Genomic DNA, 20,101 nt, shown 5'->3' with positions numbered 1-20,101 from the left:
AAAGTATATTTTTAAAAGTGTAAACTGCCCTAATATTTTCTGCAGAAGGGTAGCATATATGTTTAACAAAGCCCTTTCCGCCTCTGCAGCGGAGGTGTGGCGGTTAGGCATTGGCATGTGGCAATGGTTAGACAAATGGTGGGGGGAAGGAAGCGCCATCACCTTCCCCCAATGCGAAGGGGTAGTCCGGTAGAGGACTCCGGGGGGCGTGGCCTTGTCCAAAGCCTTGCGAGGTAGGGCCCCCGGCACGCCCCCAAGCGGTGACACCCGTGGGATCCTAGTTGGCGTACTTCAACAGGACTCCCACGGTTTGTGTTCAACCCTTCCCGGTCACCATGCCGGGTAGTCGATAGGGGCCAATGCCTAAGGCCAATGCCTTCAATTTCGTAATCAATAAAGTTGTGGCCATTTACGCCCATTAACCTTATATCATTGTGTCCGTGTCGTGTCTTCATTTCATTGGGGGAGGTAACTTGCCATGCAACAACTCTGATTTGTATAGCCTCACTTTGGGCCAAACTCTATGACTCTATGTCCCTCATGGTCCCTTCCAATTCTATGAGAGAAAGAGAGAGAGAGAGAGAGAGAGAGAGAGAGAGAGAGAGAGAGAGAGAGAGAACTAACTGAAGCCTTGCTGAACTCAGTGGTACTTACATACAACAAGATTGTACTGGTGAACTCTATAAATGCTAAGTATTATATAGGAATTCTGTCCCTGTTTGTATGTGGCCACCCTAACTCTGAACAATCCCCACACCCGTCCTCAAAGATATTGTAGGCTGCTGACTGCATTGCATGGAATTACTATTTTCCAGAATCCCCCCTCCCTGGGTGAAAGGTTAGCTCAGAGGATCGTTGTTTGTCTTGTAAAATATACTGCTGAAAGCATGCAGCTAGCTGAATTAATTAGTGTTCCTGCTGGAATTTTACCTTTTGCATTTCCTGGCTTCTTGCGACTGTCCTTGCGCATGACCTTAATGTTTTGTTTAGCGCAGAGTTCTGCAAGATGCGAGGGAAAAGAGAGGGAAAGAAGGAGGGAGGGTGTCGGCCGAGTGATAAAAGCATTCATAAAACAAGCTCATTCACAGGTGATTAAGGCTTTTATATAGCATTTTAATTAAAAACCCAGAAGCGGGTTTAGTGCTGCCGTGGGAGAGGGCAATTAAAACAAGCTGTCAAGTGCAGTATACATAGGGTATGTTCAGACATAATACCTATCCATGGATTTTTGTTACATGAATGTGCACTGAAGGGCCTGTGATCTGTGGCTCTTTCTTTTCCCCTGCATGGCAAGATACCTTCTTTCCAATCCTTACTTGTCACAAACCATAGTTTACAGTTTTGTCCAAATGGACAGAAGACGGTCAGTGCTTGCTTATGAACCAGGAGGGAATATTGTTGAACATGGGGAGTGAAATATACTCGGAGTCGAGAGTGGATTTATTCAGCTCTCAGTGGTGAGCAGGAATGGAAGTTTCCCCAGAATGTCTGTTTATATCCATTATTTACACAATGGGCCCCACGTGATTGGCTAATTCACCTGTAGGCGAATCAGGTTGCGGATTCACTTCCACCTGGAGCTGGATTGGGTGGTTCCTGTGGACCAATCAGACTGCTGCATTCTGGATCCTATTGTTCTAGGGCCAATCAGACTGCTGCATTCTGAATCCTATTGTTCTAGGGCCAATCAGACTGCTGCATTTTGGATCCAATTCAACTCAGTACATAACAGGGAGGAAAGTGAGAGGTGTGTGGATGAGCCCAAGGTTCTCAGTGCTTTCTCACAGAATGCCAAACCATGGCTTGGTGTTGCGTGCAAAGATCTCCACAGATATGCACAAATTTATGTCTGTTTCACAGTGAGAAGCCCATTCAGGAAATCATTTGAAAGCCGATTTAAAATTTCAATTAATAAAGCCGGACTGAATTTTCTGAAAACAGTCAGGAAAGAGCGGGGGAGGGGGGCAGATGCAAGGCAGGCCTCCTGCACCTTTAATAGCTGGATAGAAGAAGGATTTCAGCAGGTGTAGCTTGTCACCTATTCTACACAATTACTAAAGGTGCATCTGGCTGCTGTGCAGTATACTGGATTTGCTGCATGGATCTGTTCTCAACAGAGCAGAAAAGGAATCGTTAAGGCCACCAGGGTTGAAAGTGGTTTCTCTCTTATCAGACGTGAAGGTTGGGGGTGAGTATGAGTTTGTAACTTACCAGCTTTGCCCAATGCACAGTGAGTTTGCTCCACAGCCCTGGTTTTCCAGCAAACAGGCCCTTGTAAAACTATATCGAGTTGAATGGCATTTAGGGCTGTTGTTGTTGTTTTGCCTAGGATTGCCATGCCTTGAAAGCCTTTAAAGGCACACACAGAAGAACGAAGGGATGGGCTGAATTCAAACAAAACTTCTATGTTCACATGAGCTAATGTGTTTATTTTAACTGGCGTCCCAAATGAGCTGTTCTGTTTGGGAAGAAGCAAGCTGCTGGATACATATCCTATTTTAAAAAAAATGTGGTGCACAAGTTCAGTATCTTCAATGAACATGGAAACATAGTCAAGTTTACAGTAAGGACTGCATACATGGTTACATGAAAGGAACACAGAGGGAGAAGTCAGTCCAGAACAACTTTAAATGGAGGGGTTTCTTTTTTTATTTTCTTTTTTTTGAGCAGGACGATAGGATGATAGATGCTGCCATTTTGTCTTGATTCCGAATGCCCCTTTTGCAATGCAGTACATTTTGCATTGTGGGTTTTTGACTGATAAACCACCACGTCACACTCAATTTCATTCATGAAAGTGGGTTGTGGTATGACACAACAAGGATTGTCAATGGACCTGTTATCACTCCCCTACCCTTTTCCACTCATGCATGCTTCCGTTCCCCTATGATTCACTGTGAGGTGTGCCAAAATACTGCCGAATATTTCATTACGCGAGCAAAGCACCCACAATATGGGTTTCTAGGGCTGCAAATGGGTTGTGTTTTTTTAATGGGAATTATCAGCACAGAAATGAGCACTAAACTTCTACTACATTCCGCTAGATTTCCAGAAGCACATTTTTGTGTGCGCTATTTTGCCTAATATAGTCACTTTTGCAAGCAATTTCCCCTGTTGGGATGCTTTTTGTGTTATTTTCAGTAATATATGCATTTTTGTTCCCACTTTAGTCTAAAATACACAGTCTGTATGCATTTTCTGATTGGAGGACTGCATCACAAAATGAGGAGGGCTGTGAGTTTTGAAGGACAGCTGCATTTCAGCTTGTGTGTGGGTCTTGAAAGTGTGAGCTGGGTAGGTTTTCATTAACATTTAGACCAAGCTAATTTCTCCCCCTGGTTTACATGTAGCACGCCAAAGGGTTAAACAGGTGCCTCTGAGTGGTTTCAACCACTTCTCAGTTTCTGCAAAACTTGTCCCTGTTTATAGCAGGTCTGAACAATGGCCAATGACCCTCCCTCCCTTGTAGTCTTCTGGAGAATTTTTCACTTCCAAATATTTCTGAACAGGTTTTGATAGAAAACAGATTTATTTGTTTTCCTTCCAGACGGACTAAGAATATCTAATTCTTTTAGATATTGCAGAAGAATGCTTGACATAGCTATAAATTCAGGGTGCCAGTTTAAACAACCTAAGCTCGAGTCAGGATTGCTGCTAGTTTGGTCGACTTTTCGGATGGTGAAGGGGGGTGGGGAAGGGAGAATTGGAACGGCTCGCCTGTCTTCTTCCCTGGGGTCGCTTGCTTGTGGTTCAGCAGATGCCATAGCATACACGCAACTGAAGCAATACATTTTATACCCTCAAAGGCCAGAACGTACGGTGCGCTTGGAATTGGCCATTTCACATCCTAGACGAGGCTATGCATACAAACAGACCCAGTCAGTCTCATGCCTCCACTAATAGCAGCTGCTAAAAGAGTTGGTGACCTTCAGCTGTGGCCACTTTAACCTCCACCATCATCCCTCAATTTTTTCTAAGCTGTTTTTGGGCACTGTGAATTGTTTACAATATGTGTCCACTTCCTCCAGATCCTTTCTGCAGCCTCCTTAAGCTTTGTAGTATTGCAGACCACAACTCTAGCTTGTATCATCTTAACGAAATCTTGCGTGCTCTTACATTACAACTTTTGGGGGGTGAGCAGCATGCCTTCCCTGTGCCCCGATTTCATTATTCTAATAAGCATTTAAGGCTACTGTAGAGACTAGGATTCTTTTTTCAAAAAAGATCTTGTGATTCCCCCCCTCCCCATTTTGTACTTTTCATATTAAAATTTTGCTACTTAAAAAGAAGCCTAGTAAAAGAAAATGAGTGGTGTGATGTCATTCCATTTCACCCTGCTGTACCCTCCACTCAGAATCATCAGTTTGGCTTTCGGAGGGCAAGGGGAAGGCTGACTGAGATGTCTGCCATATATTATGCTGGAAGTTACCAAGTCTATGGCAGGTGGGGAGATTAGGACATGAATCAGCTGCCACCACAAGTCCCCAGCAACTTCTAGATAGGGCCTGCATTCAGGAAGGGGGAGATCATGTATAAAGGTAAACTGCCCAGTCAGCACTTTGTAGAAAAGATACAGAAGCCAAAATGCAGCCATACTCTGAGATTTGCACACTTTTTTTGGAGACTAAACCAATTGCTATACATTTTGGAAAGTTGCATGTTCACTGTTTGTTTGGATGCCTCTTAAGTGATCATAAAGAAATGTAAGTTTCCAAGATCAAGGCGAGGGCTTTTGCCTATGTTTGGATACAGCTGGGCCCCATTTTGAATCAAGATGGTGGACCGAGCCTTTCAAAACCGCACTGATTTTAATCACTGATTTCATAACTGCGCCAATGTTTTGGTTTCTTAGAATGCCCAAGCAATGCTAGGCCTGAGGCTGCTTGTATAGTATATAGCAGAACATACCCTTAATCATTGAATACTATGGGGGGTGGGGCGCGATATGGACTGCGATCCTTGAATGACCATTGAAGTGCTGCAAGCATATATCTGTTTTCATGTGTACGGCAGCGCATGGGTGCTTGGATGTTGATAGGTTGGCACAGCTCCACATCACTGATATGTTGGCCATAGAACACTGCTTTGAAGGAAATCGACCTAGGAAGGCATCTAGTCTACCCACCCTGCTCCGAGCAGCTTTTGCAGCGTAGAGCGCAGCTACAACATCCTGACAGATAGACCCTTAGCCTCTGCTTAAATAACCCCAGTCAATCAGAATTAATCGTTTTCCTCCCATGCCTGCATTCAGTGTCTCTGCATCAGAGTGCCAGAAACTGAGTTTCCCTTCTGCGTTTGTCATCATTTGGCCATTAGGAACTTTCAGCATTTGTCTCCCATTGTTTGCTGCTCCTTGCTTTGGCAGAAACAAGCTGAAAACAGTTGCTGCTGTTTCCAGATCTAAAGGTAAAGGTAAAGGAACCCTTGTCCATTAGGTTCAGCCGTGGCCAACTCTGGGGTTGCGACGCTCATCTCGCTTTATTGGCCGTGGGAGCTGACGTACAGCTTCCAGGTCATGTGGCCAGCATGACTAAGCCGCTTCTGGCAAACCAGAGCAGCGCACGGAAACGCCGTTTACCTTCCCGCTGGAGTGGTACCTATTTATCTACTTGCACTTTGATGTGCTTTTGAACTGCTAGGTTGGCAGGAGCAGGGACCGAGCAACAGGCGCTCACCCCGTCACGGGGATTCGAACCCCCGACCGTCTGATCGGCAAGTCCTAGGCTCTGTGGTTTAACCCACAGCGCCACCCGCATCCCATTTCCAGATCTAGCTGAGCACAATAGGTTTGCCAAATGCTGTGATGTTGTTGTTGTTTAGTCATAGAATCATAGAGTTGGAATAGACCACAAGGGCCATTGAGTCCAACCCCCTGCCAAGCAGGAAACACCATCAGAGCACTCCTGACATATGGTTGTCAAGCCTCTGCTTAAAGACCTCCAAAGTAGGAGACTCCAACACACTCCTTGGCAGCAAATTCCACTGTCAAACAGCTCTTACTGTCAGGAAGTTCTTCCTAATGTTTAGGTGGAATCTTCTTTCTTGTAGTTTGGATCCATTGCTCCGTGACCGCTTCTCTGGAGCAGCAGAAAACAACCTTTCTCCCTCCTCTATATGACATCCTTTTATATATTTGAACATGGCTATCATATCACCCCTTAACCTCCTCTTCTCCAGGCTAAACATGCCCAGCTCCCTTAGTCGTTCCTCATAAGGCATCGTTTCCAGGCCTTTGACCATTTTGGTTGCCCTCCTCTGGACACGTTCCAGTTTGTCAGTGTCCTTCTTAAACTGTGGTGCCCAGAACTGGACACAGTACTCCAGGTGAGGTCTGACCAGAGCAGAATACAGTGGCACTATTAGTCATTTAGTCGTGTCCGACTCTTCGTGACCCCATGGACCAGAGCACGCCAGGCTCCCCTGTCTTCCACTGCTTCCCGCAGCTTGGTCAGACTCATGTTTGTCGCTTCAAGAACACTGTCCAACCATCTCATCCTCTGTCGTCCCCTTCTCCTTGTGCCCTCCATCCTTCCCAACATCAGGGTCTTTTCCAGGGAGTTTTCTCTTCTCATGAGGTGGCCAAAGTATTGGAGCCTCAGCTTCACGATCTGTCCTTCCAGTGAGCACCCAAGGCTGATTTCCTTAAGAATGGATGCGTTTGATCTTCTTGCAGTCCATGGGACTCTCAAGAGTCTCCTCCAACACCGTAATTCAAAAGCATCAATTCTTCGGCGATCAGCCTTCTTGATGGTCCAGCTCTCACTTCCATACATCACTACTGGGAAAACCATGGCTTTAACTATACGGACCTTTGTTGGCAAGGTGACGTCTCTGCTTTTTAATATGCTGTCTAGGTTTGCCACCGCCTTTCTCACAATATCACAATGCTGTGATATTGTGTGGTTATTTGTTCTGGGTGAGAGCTTTGGGGGGTGGAGCTCTCTGCCAGAGGGCAGAGCCTAGAGCAGTCTTTGCCAACCTGGTGCTCTGGGTATTTTGGACTGCAACTGCAGCCAGAGAGTTACAGTTCCTAGAACACCCTTGCGAAGAAGAGTGAGTAGCTGTTATACCACTCGGGGAATTGTAGCTCCAGGAGCGGAATAGGAACTCCATAATTATCTCAGCACCCTTAAGAAACTAGAGCTCCAATAATTCTTTGGGGAAAGCTGTGACTGTTTAAAAGAGTATCATGGTAATGTTATGGGGCTTCCTGCTGCCGTTGCGCTGCCGCTTCACGATTTCTGTTCTTGTCCTGAAGCAAATTTCTTAACCCGAGGTAATATTTCTGGGTTAGCGGAGTCTGTAACCTGAAGCGTATGTAACCCGAGGTACCACTGTAATAGGAAAATATTTGATGTTTGTCCAGCTCCCCTCCTCCACCTTCGTGTGATGTGCCCTTCAACTCGATAAGCATGGCAACAGTCTTCCTGTTCAAATATTAAGGAAGGCCTCTGCATAGGTCTCCCTTCTCCTCCGTCTCACTTCCACCAAGTAATCATATGTGAGCAAACCCTATATATACATATAATCAGCAGGCAAGCTTTAACTAATTCCAGTTTTCTTTTTGTCTCCTTAAAATTGCACTGTGCATCAACCCCGTGTCCTCCCGCCCCTTCTCTTTCCTCTTTCCTTCATTGCAAATGCCTGAACTTGGAGTAAAGGGTTGGAAATTTTGCATGAGGGAGGGGGGGAGGACTCTTTTTTCCCTCTCTCCCTTTTAAATAAAAAAAAAGCACCCTGAGTGCAGAGTCTAGGCTAGAATTCCAGAGGAAGTTGAGGGCCTCCTGTTCTGCACAGGAAGCAATCTTGGAGCAGGCCTTAAATGCCAGATTCCAGGCAGAGTTTAACTAACCACTGACAGCTCTGTAAACAAAGCAGGGACAAAAAAGAGAGCAGCTTTCCCTTTTCTGGTAGTCATTTTTAAGTTTGGGGCCTGCAGGAGAATTCTCCTATATTTGTCTCGATAGGATATAAACCAAAGGCTGTGAGAGGGCTTTGCATATGAAGGAGCTATAGAAGAGAGCAAATATTTCATGGAGTAAACCCTCAGGAGGAAGGTAGGTGCCTGTTTAAATTGCAGGGATCAAGTTCTGTCTCTTTCTCCCCTCCCCGCCCTTCTTCCCCAAAACCCAGCAAAAATGTGCCAGCCCCCAGCTTTGCTTTCCGAAGAAGGATTTATAGCAAAATTGCCTTTGACTGGGTGATGTTTTAAAACACTAGGTTCTCTCTCTCCACCCCTAATGCCACCTTTAATCTTCCCAAAATTCCTCCTTTTAGTAGTGTGGCTAGCAAGGCAAAAGATCTTTCAAGTTCAGGGTAGCATCTTGCTGGAAAAAGTTGCTTGATTACTTTATTTACAGTTTCCCCCTCCTCTTTCTCTCTCCCTCAAGTCTGCAATTGTATAATAGTGATGTTACAAATTAACTAATATTTCATTCACAGTTCCAGGAACATTTTAACTAATGTTAAAATGTATACATTGCTCATGTTTATTATACCCAGACTGTGGTTCAATAATGTATAGTTGTTTTGTCAACTGTTGTGCAATCTTAAGGAATAATAAAATTGTTTATATATTTTTTATTTTTTAAAAAAGACTGTTCCCCCGGTACAAAAAAGCCTTCATATAACAAATAGAAAATGTTCTTGTTTACTTTTAAATCATCTTAATTTCTAGTTAGGGAGCTGAATTCCAAAATGTGTTGCATCAAAATTTTTAAAATTTTATCTCGGTGACTCTTTGGGGATCCAGTTTACTATCAAGGGGAATGTGACAGAGAACTGAATTTGGAGCTGAATTTAAAAGGCGAACAAAATTTAATGTAACCCAGTTAATTAAAGGCACCCTTTCATTTATTTCCATGTGTTGTTCTAAGCAACTTTCGCCTCTCTCTTTCTCTTTCTCCCTGAAGTTCAGTCTGATTTGGGGGGTTTATCCAAGTCTGAGTGCACGCCATGGACGACTTTGAACGTCGCAGAGAGCTCAGGAGGCAAAAACGAGAGGAGATGCGCCTGGAAGCAGAGAGGTGAGTAATTAAATTTTATTTGGAAATGCTGTCTGCAGTTTTATTTTTTACTTTTTAAAAAAGCCTTGTCTCTGAGACTTCCTCCCGTTAAAATGAACCGAAGAGACATGGTTCAACAGACCGTGCTGCCTGGAAGTTTAAGAAAAGCAACTTTCTTTCTTTCTTTTTTTGCATAGTATGAACGCAGCAGTTCCTCAACCACTAGGCCCTTCTGTGAATTCCATTTGCCACCTTTTGTGCCTTGGGAGGGAATTACCTGAAGGAGAGAGGAGGCAGAAGACAGTTTATAGGCCTTATTAGAAGGGAGCAGAAGAAGCTGGTAATAGCCATGTTTAAAGTGTCTAATTACTGTCAAGTCGACGCAGTCCTGTTTGAGAGCCTACGATGAAATTACAGGGTGTTTGAGAAGCTGGTAGGGAACATTTTTAATGTGTCCTTAACAGTATAGTAGGCAACAGTAAATACCGTTGCTTATTAATAGTGGATAGAGTGTTTAATTCTAACACATCCTTTCGGACTATATCCTCTGGAACAATTTCTTGCTTGTTCCCTTTGTATGGTACTGGTGGAGAACAAAGCTATTTAAGCCCAAGGTAGGGAACTGATAGCCTGTGGGCCAAATCCACCACCTCATGGCCCTTAGATAAGCGCCTAATCCCAAGGATGCCTGCTTGGCAAATGCTGCAATGCTCAACCACTGTTCCCTGAGCTCAGACCCAGGTAAAGTGCTCTTTAACCACTTATACGCCTACTATGAACTGCAACAGAATTTATTCTGGGTGCTTCCTTTACATCCTAGTGGTGTGTGAGCCAAATGAGAGCTGAGGTGTATTTGGCAAGAAGTCTAAACACACACACACATCAGCACCCCCCAACCAACTGCTGTTATTAGTTCTGTGAAAGAGGGCTTAGTGAAGTTATTTGCATACCTTCCATTTTTTTATTGTGAGAGAAGGCAGCCATTTTGGTTGCCGTTTCGTTCCCCCCCCCCCAAGAAGCGCTTTTTGCAGGGCTGCAATCTTGTGCGGCAGCCCAAAATGTGTGTTTCTGGGCGTGAAGCCCTGATAAGTGCTTTTTTTTGGGGGGGGTCGCATCGCGAAATCATGCAAGATCACAGCAACCAAAATGGCTGCCGTGCTCTAGTGATAAAAACCAGGAAGATGGCGTCCCAGATACTGGCTTCAAACTGTTGGAGGGTATGCATTTTCGCGTGTTTTAGTTGGCATGGGAATAAGCCAAGTAGGTGGAGCAAAAGCAGTTCGCCTTTAATCCTCATTCAGTTCAGAATATGAGTCTTGTCGAAGAAGATTTGGTGTCCAGGGATTGTCACTGTAAGGAGCTGTTTTGAAAAGCTGCGTGCAATGCCCATTCCACTGTTCACGTGTATGAGATTGCCGACTCCTCATTTGGGCCAGCTTGTGTGTGGATGCAAATGGAGGGTGCACGGAAACTCTCAGCTACTTTGGGGGAGGTCCTTGGGCATGATGATCTCTGTGGGATGGGCTTCCCACTCTGAGCAGGTACACTGCTGTTGCCATTGCCTCTCCCTCTGGACCCAGTTGGCACCACCTCCCAGAGAGAGAGGACAAAGCCTTTGGAGATTACTGTTGCTTCTCCTTGCTCTCCTCAGTTCTTCTGAGATGGCAGCCACACCAAGCAAGGAGGTTGGGAGGCTCCAAGGAGTGGGGCCCTGGCAATAAGGTGGGACTCAGCTACTGCCCAGCCATGTTACCTTGACATTGACCTTGCTTCCAGTATTGAGCTGGTTCTCCCTAACCCCAGTTATTGAAGGTGGCATGATGGCACACTGTTGCCTCCTATGACATGTGTGCATTCACCCCCCTACAAGTCTGTGGGCAGAGTTTTGTGAGTTTCTGTACTGCAGAATTTTCACAATTGGGAAAACATTTGAGAGAAAAGCCCCTGGGGTGATGTTATGTCAAGGCATAGCATTGTTTGAAGTGAGGCATTATGGGGGAACATGGCAGCCCTTTAGGCCGCTGAGAGAAAAAATTACTCCTGCTGTTTACACTGAATTTTTAACAATGAAAGGAAGGGGTTGGGGAGCTGCTACGCGTTCCCAGTAAGCCCCTTACCTCTGGCAATGTGGAAAAAAATTGCCCACCCTACCTAGAAATTCGCTGGGTGGGAGATCCATCCCATTTTCACAGGCGCCAGATGGGCTGGGGAAGTGGAGCAGCATTCTGGGTTCAGCTTCTTTCTGGTACAGCTGGGCTAGAACATCTCTCCTAATGTTACTGTTACATTTTCACCCCATCTCCATGGTAATATGGGATATAACACAACTACATGGCATGACCTCATGGTGTCTCTGCTCCTGTCTCACCTCGCTGGCTGACTGTGGAGAGGAGATGCTTCATGCCATGTGCTCTGCTCTACACCAGGGAGTGGAAGAAACTGTGACGCTCCAAATATGGCTGAACTCCAACTCCCATAAGTCCAAGCCAGCATGGCCAATGGTCAGGGATGATGAGAGTAGTAGTCCAATGACATTTGGAAGGCCACTGCGTCCTTACCCTGTTCTGGACGTAACCACATTGCAGTGGTGGTAGCCCTGTTGGTCCTGCAATGCCTAGTTATACAATATTCTTCAGATGGGAGCTTTAGAAATAAAGTAAAGTAACAATTTAGGTTAGGGGTTTAAAAAGTGCATTCTGTTTGCATTTCTGCAAAACCTCTGAAAGAGGTTTGCTGAGCCTTCCAAGGAATATATCTGTGGAGAAGTCAAGCATGAAGTCTGTGACCTGAAATGGCGTATAGATGGGGAAATGTATATGTTAAATCCATCAACTGATTGAAGATTGATTAGCTGTGCTATTGTAACTAATTAAACAAAAGGCCTGAAACCCGCAGTATTTCCAGGTTTTAAAACACTCTAGGGATTTAACTGAACACTTGCACCATTCAGATCTGGCTTGAATTATACTGGTATCAGTATTTCCCTCTCCCCTCCCCCATATATCCAGCTGAAGTTTCCTGATTTGGCAAGGACTGGGGGCAAGCTCACGGGCGTTTTGAATTCCTCTCTATACGTGTGGCCAACATCCAAGATGGCTGTCTGCGTAACAGTCTGTGGATGTGGGCATCTTGCTAGGGTGGCTGTTTAAAACAGCAAGGAACAATCTCTTTCTCTATATGGAGACTCTGTGGGTTGGAGGATTTCATCCTAGGTGCATTGTCTAGGAGAACTCCCAGATTCATCTTTGTCGCTGGAGGCCCAAGTGGCCTTGGTCATGGAGTCTTTGGACCAGCTTCAGCCATTCCCAGACAGGGATAGCTTGACCTCTGTCATCCATGATCTGCTAAGCTATCGACTGGGTGACTACAATCCTTAAACATGACATGGAGGCTGCAACTTGCTGCATAATGCGGTGGCAAATATGCTGGGTAGAACATCTTATAGGAGCCACATAACAGCAGTCCTCAAATAAACCCACCGGCTGCCATTGTGCTCTGGCCTGATTTCAAGGCACTAGATATGACTTACAATGCTCTGAGTGGTTTGAGACTTGGCTATTTGGAGGAATGTCTTTCCCCCGTGCCTGGCCTTTAAGACCCACCTCGGGGAGCAGGGCACTCCTTAACATCACCCTTTTGGGAGCTATACATTATGTGGGGTGCGAGACAGGTCTTCTGCACTGCAGCAGCTTGATTTCATAATGCCAAATGGAGGTTACTTTTTGGTGCTAAAATAAAACCTCTTTCTGTAAGCATTTGGGATGGACTCATGGGACTGTTTGGTTATGACTTGCCTGCTGGTTTCTTCCTATTGATTAGGGTGATTTTGTCAGGGGTTTTTTTTGGCTTAATTTCAACTTCTCATTTTTTGAGTCTTCAGTTTAGTTCTCCACATTAGCTTGCATTTAAAAAGAAATCCTCATGAATATTTTCCAGCATTTTAGAGCGAATTTCTCCTGACCGACACATTTTGGCAAAGCGGTCTTCCCTAATATAACACATTTGTGCATGCTACTTTCACTGAAATGTCATATTTTTGCACTCTAATATATGCATTTTTGTAAACATTACTCGGCTGGAGGACTGTAATGGCAGAAGTGAGACTTCCAAAGGATGGCTGTGTTTCGGTTTTTGTATAGTTTCAGAAAGTGTGTATTAGGTACTGTAGATTCATCTTTAAATAGAAACGGAACCAAATTTCTCCCCCATCCCTACTATTGATGGATCATGTTTTTCTGCTCTTACCTTTTAGCATGTGTGTTATAACTGTTAGGAAGTTGTGCTCCAGCCTGAAATAGTCATTGAAATAAATATAAATGAATAAGACTGGCCTTCCCAACTAAAGTTATAGGTATGAAGCATAGCTTGAACTTGGGCTTACTGCACCCTCTATGGTTAACCACCATTTTGTGGTGGGATGGATTGAGGAAATATTGTGCTGTGCTGGACTTTCAGAAATAGTAATGTTTGTTCGAGGACTGTGTTGTTGCTTAAAGGTAAAGGGACCCCTGACCATTAGGTCCAGTCGTGACCGACTCTGGGGTTGCGGTGCTCATCTTGCTTTATTGGCTGAGGGAGCCGGCGTACAGCTTCTGGGTCATGTGGCCAGCATGTCTAAGCCGCTTCTGGCGAACCAGAGCAGCGCACGGAAACGCCATTTACCTTCCCGCCAAAGTGGTACCTATTTATCTACTTGCACTTTGATGTGCTTTTGAACTGCTAGGTGGGCAGGAGCAGGGACCGAGCAACTGGAGCTCACTCCATCATGGGGATTTGAACCGCCAACCTTGGCAAACCCTAGGCCCTGTGGTTCTAACCCACAGCGCCACCCGTGCACCGCGCTGTTGCTTGGTGCTTTTTAAAAAGAAGTCTCTTGTGTTTTTGTCTTTTGAACAAAACCAAATCCCAGAAACTAGAAGAGTAAAATGGGCTTTTCTTTAGCACGTTCTCCTGCTCTCCCAACTTCCCTGAGCGATGAGGTGTTATAGAGCTAGGGCTGCCATACATCTGCCATACATTTCCCCAGAAATATCTGGGATTGGGCCCTCAGAAATTGCATCCGGGGGAAATTTCTGGTAAGTGGTAAAATGCCTGGGAAAACCCAGACGTATGGCAAACCCAGCCTTCCCAACAGCTCCAGTCACAGATGCAGAAGCAAAAGGGAGGCAGAAAAGGAAGCAAATGGCGGATGGGTCTGCCTTGCCAGCTGCCTCACTGGCCCAGGAGCAGGCAGCCCGAGAGGCCCATTGGAACTTCCTGTGGGGCCACTGAGAGTGCCTGTGTCCTGTGTCCGGTGCGCTGCACAGTGCGCTTGGCTGGAGAAGACGTGACATTTGTTGTGCGCCAGACTTGGCCACGCACCCGGTGGGAAGCATAGCGAGGTGACTCTGGGAGGAGCGCAGCGGCCTGAGATTGGCTGGAAATGGTGCCCCCTGCCTCCGGAAACCGGAGGCTCCGGAAACCTGTGGTCACCCCGCACCCTGCATGTGCCAGCAGCGTGTTGGGCAGCTCTGGAGCAAAGGGGGCCCTGCAGCCTTGACACCTCAGATTGCACAGGATGCAAGCCAGATTTTCACCTTTTGAGATACGGCAACCCTATGTAGAGCCAGAGATTTTGGTCTCTGTTGCCTAAGAGAACCTGGGAGACTTGGCAATTTTTGCTTTATACATACAGGTAGAGCATAGGTGGGCATAGACAGCAGGTACTCTTATCCATTGCACTTTTTAAATCTACACTGATAGGCATAGTTCTCCAGGGATCCAGATGAAGGTCTCTTCCAGGTCTACCTGAAGACGATGGTCTTAGTATGAATTCCCATCTGTACGCAAAGCTTGGGGTCTATCCCTGAGGCATGACCCTTCCTCCAGTATTGTCCATCTAGTCCAATATTGTCTACTCTGAAAGCAGTTCATCGGGGTCTCCTATAGAGTTCTTTACCCTCATCGCATCGTGTAAGTGAAGATGTCCAGGACTGAACCTAGGACCCTCTTCATGCAAATTACGGTCTTTACCCTTGAGCTGTGTCCCTCCCTAAGGGGTCAAAACAAGAAAATGACTCAGAATGAAATGTCTTTGCAAGAGCCTCCTCGGGGCATATGTAAACCACACAACTTTACAGCTATGAGATTTATTTTCCATGTTACAGCTGGGGGCTCCCAATGCTGCTGTTATAGCTGAAAAAGGCATTTTCATTAAAGGACTTTGTTGTTTATGACCTTAATTTTCATCTGCTGATTTACAACAGCAATGTAAAGAGACCTTTAAGTGAGTGTAAGTAGTGTAACTATTTAAGAAAATATTTACACACTCTTAAAAAGCTACTTTTTGAAGCTATTTTCCTCCAGGCTAAAAGTCCAAGGACCCAGGGAGACTAGTGTTCTTGCAGCTATGTGCTTGTGGGATGACTCTCCTTTGTTATTCTGAAGATGCTGAAGTTTCTTAAAACCTTATATTCATTCCCTTTTAAATTCTGAAGGTATCTCACACTTCACAGATGATAGACAAATCTGATGTTTGTAAAGTATTTTGTTTCCTACATAGAAACTTTGGTGTCTTATTTTCTAAATTCACCAGGGTATAGAAGTGTCAGGAAACTGACATCGGAGGGAGAGGCGAAGGGGAGGCTCCCAGATGATGCTGGCGAAGGACCCAGCAGCAGGGGGAGAAACAGCTCAATAGAGGGGGAAGCCAATCAGCGCAACACCAGGGATAAACGGGGGCAGACGGGGGAATTGGAGAGAGGGCTCCAGGACTCTTCACTGGACATCAGTGAGGAGAGCCCAGGTCCTCCGCTACCCACGCCTTCCCTGCGCAGAAGGCTCCCGCGCAGTGAGAGGAGGAGGAGACTGGGTGTCAAGCAACTTTTATGTTGGAAGAGGTTCAAGAAACGCCCACTGACGGATTCTGCCAGTGACTGAGGCAGCCACGATGAGAAGGGGCTGTGCAGTCAGCAAGGTTTAACAAGGCAAATTAACCGAGAAAGGCACCAGTTTACGCACGAGTAACTCATACCTATTACAAGAAGAATACATCAAAACTGCTTTGGGCTAATAATGAAATAATGTCATTAATTTTCCTAAGGGAAGACTATGGTGTCATTAAAAAGAAAAAGGCAAAAAACAACAACAAAACAATAGATAGAATAGCTTCCTTCAGCAGTTCCCCTGTCTATATAATAACACAGATTGGAGTTCATGTCAAAGAACTGCATGCAATTCAAAGAAAGTTAAGTAAACGTTTCGGTAGCCGATTTTGTTTAATGTGATCATATCAGAGTATTGCTCCAAAATTGCAGGCAAATGTACTAAAACCTGCAGCTTTTACATTGTAACCTGTTGTGGGGAGAACTATCGGTCACACTGTGTCCCATGGGGAAGAAGGATTGATTATTAAAAACTGTAGATCTTTGTGGGGAATTGGGGTCTCCTAAAAACTCACAGCACTCAAAACAAACTGCAATTCTCAGCATACCTTGGAGGAAGCCTCAGCTGTTTTAAAGTGGTATACAGTGGTACCTCGGGTTACATACGCTTCAGGTTACATACGCTTCAGGTTACAGACTCCGCTAACCCAGAAATAGTACCTTGGGTTAAGAACTTTGCTTCAGGATAAGAACAGAAATTGTGCAGCGGCAGCACAGCAGCAGCAGGAGGCCCCATTAGCTAAAGTGGTACCTCAAGTTAAGAACAGTTTCAGGTTAAGAACGGACCTCCAGAATGAATTAAGTTCTTAACCCGAGGTCCCACTGTAGTGCAGATGGGGCCTAAGTTGCTGCCCTTTAAACTGAAGGCTGGCATCTCTTATGGGAGCTGCTAGTCATGAGATAGGGAGGACAATCTTCCTTAAGTCTGTCTGCAAAGGACTTTGCTATCATTTTTCAATGGCTACTGCTCTGTGGCAGCAAACGGAGACAAAAACAGAAAGCGTACTTGGTAATACTCCACTCTTGGTTTTAGTGCGTGAAATCTCAATGAAGGCAATGTAGTTATGTGCGTGCAACTGTGGGTTGGGGTTTGGCGTGCAATCCCTTATTATGGCCAAACACTGTGTAATTTGTGTGGCATTTCAAATCTTCGTGGAGATGGCTCTGTTTGCAAACATAGAGGCTGCAAATGCTGCAGATGCGGCGACATGTCTAATCCGAATGTTCCTAAAAGGAATCTCCGTATCTGTAAGCAAAGAGGCCCTTCCACAAACAAACCAAGTTTTGTTATCTCAGCTGCTTCTTGAAGCCGAATATTCAGCAGCTGGAGATGTTGGGACCAAATCCAGCCCTATTTGAGGGGTGAGTACCCCCCAAAAAAACCCCAATTACCGTACTTCTCCGTGTATAACACATCCCCATGTATAAGACGCCCCCCCCCCCTGTTTTGGGGGACTCAAATTTAAGAAAATGGGGGGAGATGGCACAAACTTCTTGAGCTTTTTGGGGGGAGGATTGCCCAGAGTTGTTAAGCTTTTTTTAGGGGGAAATGCCAACAATCTCTCACCTGCACGTGCAGCTAAATCCGCCTCTCATATGTCCCTTCGCTGGCAGAAGCTGCCAATTGCCCACCCAATTGCTGCAGAGTCAGCCAATCAGCACCACCCGTTGACGCAGAAACCAATAACACACACAATAGCCACTGACAGCCACGGCAGCAACCAATCAAACGTCCACCCTATACACTACCCATATATAAGATGACCCCCCAATTTTTAGCATGATTGTAAAAGAAAAAATCCTAGTCTTATACACAGAAAAGTACGGTATTTTATTTCTTTATTACAAGTGTTTATATTCTGTGAGTTGGGCACAATATAACTCTAAATAATGCAAAAACCATCAAAAGGTATGTGGTGTTTCTGGGAAATTTTTGGTTTCATTTGGCGAACTTTGCATAGGGGAAAAAAACCAGTTTGCGTTGGAAAATTTCCTGCCACCTTACAGAGTGATCTGTTTTAGCACATTTATTTTACTTGTAGGTTTATGTTTGTTAAATTTACATATCACTTCCCAGTAAAAAAAAAAGAAGTAACTTATAAGCATGTAATTATTATTTTTTACAAAAAAATGAAATTACAAAAGAAGATTCCACCTAAACATTAGGAAGAACTTCCTGACAGTAAGAGCTGTTCGACAGTGGAATTTGCTGCCAAGGAGTGTGGTGGAGTCTCCTTCTTTGGAGTTCTTTAAGCAGAGGCTTGACAACCATATGTCAGGAGTGCTCTGATGGTGTTTCCTGCTTGGCAGGGGGTTGGACTCGATGGCCCTTGTGGTCTCTTCCAACTCTATGATTTTATAATATAATATAATATAATATAATATAATATAATATAATATAATATAATATAATAATATAATTAATATATAATATCATTGCTGTCCAAAAGCCTGGGAAAACAAAAATCCTTGCCTGACTTGGAAACAATGCCAAGGTTGGTGACACGCAGCCTCCCTAGGAAGAGCACTCCATAAATACTTTGGCTTACCTGCATTTAGTACAAGGATGGGCGTTTGCTTAGGCCTGTACATAAATGTTTGTAACATCTGCATAAGTGATTACTAATAAAAATGATCACATTGGACATATATTTTGTTCTGTATTAATGCCAAATGTGCTAATAAAACCCAAGGACCTTAGGAAGTCACCTCGTGCCAAATATCATATTTATTGCTCATTTGCTTTTAATGATATTTCATGCAAACAAAAAGCTTCCTGCTAAATGCTGATATCCTGTCCATTTCTGTTTTGGTTCCAACGATAGCGGATACAAGTCATATTTCTGATTCTGTCAACAAACGAACATGCAGACTGTGGTAATTTCTGCTCCTGTTTCCAATGGAATTCTCCAGAATTCCTTCCCGTAGCCAAAACGCTTCTACTGCAAGGATGGGGAAAGTGGGGTGCTCTGAATTTTGTTGGACCCCCTAGTCTCACCATCCCTGAGTATTCTCCATGCTGGCTGGAGCTACAGTGGTACCTCGGGTTAAGAACTTAATTCGTTCCGGAGGTCTGTTCTTAACCTGAAAACGTTATTAACCTGATGTACCACTTTAGCTAATGGGGCCTTCCGCTGCTGCCACACCACCGGAGCACGATTTCTGTTCTCATCCTGAAGCAAAGTTCTTAACTCGAGGTACTATTTCTGGGCTAGCGGAGTTTGTAACCTGAAGCATCTGTAACCTGAAGCATCTGCAACCCAAGGTACCACTGTAATGGAAATCTGGAGTGCTGTGGGTTCTCTGTCCCTGCAGAATAACATTCCTTTGCAAAGGAGCCATTTCTCCTCCTGTTTAGAGGCTGCTTAGATGTAGCACCTGCGGCCTGCTCCTCACCTTCAGCCTACCTGCTCAGGTGGTAATGGTGCACTGTAGATATTCCAGAGGAGTGGCCTGAGTTGAGACATCAGGCAGTGGCTGTCCTACAAATGCAGCCTTGTCCCAAGTGAATGCCTCAATACGCAGGCAGGGCTTTGACATCCAAAATGTGTGCAGTGACAGATTTGGGTACTACGGTGGCCCGTGCAAGGCCAAAATTTAGCAGCCCCTCCCCAGAGCTCACACCACCTTCCCAAAGGCGGATAAGGAGGCATATGACTTTAGGAAGGAGGTGAGAGGGCTCTGACAGGTTCAAGAGTCCTCCTACCTCCTCCTTGAAGCTGGCAAAGCGCTGACTAGGTTTTGGGAAAGAGGCGAGAGGACTTTAGGACCCTGCTTCTACCCCATAGCCCAGTGCCTCAGTTGCTGAGCTCTGAGACAGCACCCCCTCGGCTCAGTGCCCATTGCACGCTTGCACAGCCCGAAATCCACCCCGATGTGTGAACTAAGAAGCAATAGTAAATCTACTCTTTTGCGGGTTTTTTATTTATTTTTGGCTTTGCTTCGTTTATCTCTGGCAACTGTAGAAGCGGATAAAATATTTGCTCGCCCAGTAAAAATCTGCCTGGGTGGCAACTCTGCTCAGGTCCATATTTGTAGAAGCCACTAAAATGTCTGTTTCAAGATGTCAGGTCCCTCTAGTTCCCCACCCCCAGCCATAATCTATGCTAGCAAATTAATGGGCAGGACTGCACACTTTGTCTGTGAATAGTTCATTTGCAGCCCATGTGACAC

At 45.1% G+C, this 20,101-nt stretch overlaps 1 protein-coding gene across 1 annotated transcript in view; it reads left to right on the top strand.

The window, feature by feature from the left end:
* CALD1 (caldesmon 1) overlaps positions 1–20,101 on the top strand; it is a 195,499-nt gene that overhangs the window by 101,582 nt on the left and 73,816 nt on the right. The window contains exon 3 of the mRNA XM_083464294.1: positions 8,913–9,026. Within this exon, the coding sequence (XP_083320420.1) occupies positions 8,956–9,026 (71 nt within the window). The 5' untranslated portion in view covers positions 8,913–8,955. The remainder of the gene's footprint in view (positions 1–8,912; positions 9,027–20,101) is intronic.

Source organism: Podarcis liolepis, assembly GCF_965112155.1.
Source record: "Podarcis liolepis genome assembly, chromosome: 10".
Lineage (NCBI taxonomy): Eukaryota > Metazoa > Chordata > Lepidosauria > Squamata > Lacertidae > Podarcis > Podarcis liolepis.
The sequence above is the reverse complement of the archived record's forward strand: the minus strand, read 5'-3'. Positions and strand labels throughout refer to the sequence as shown.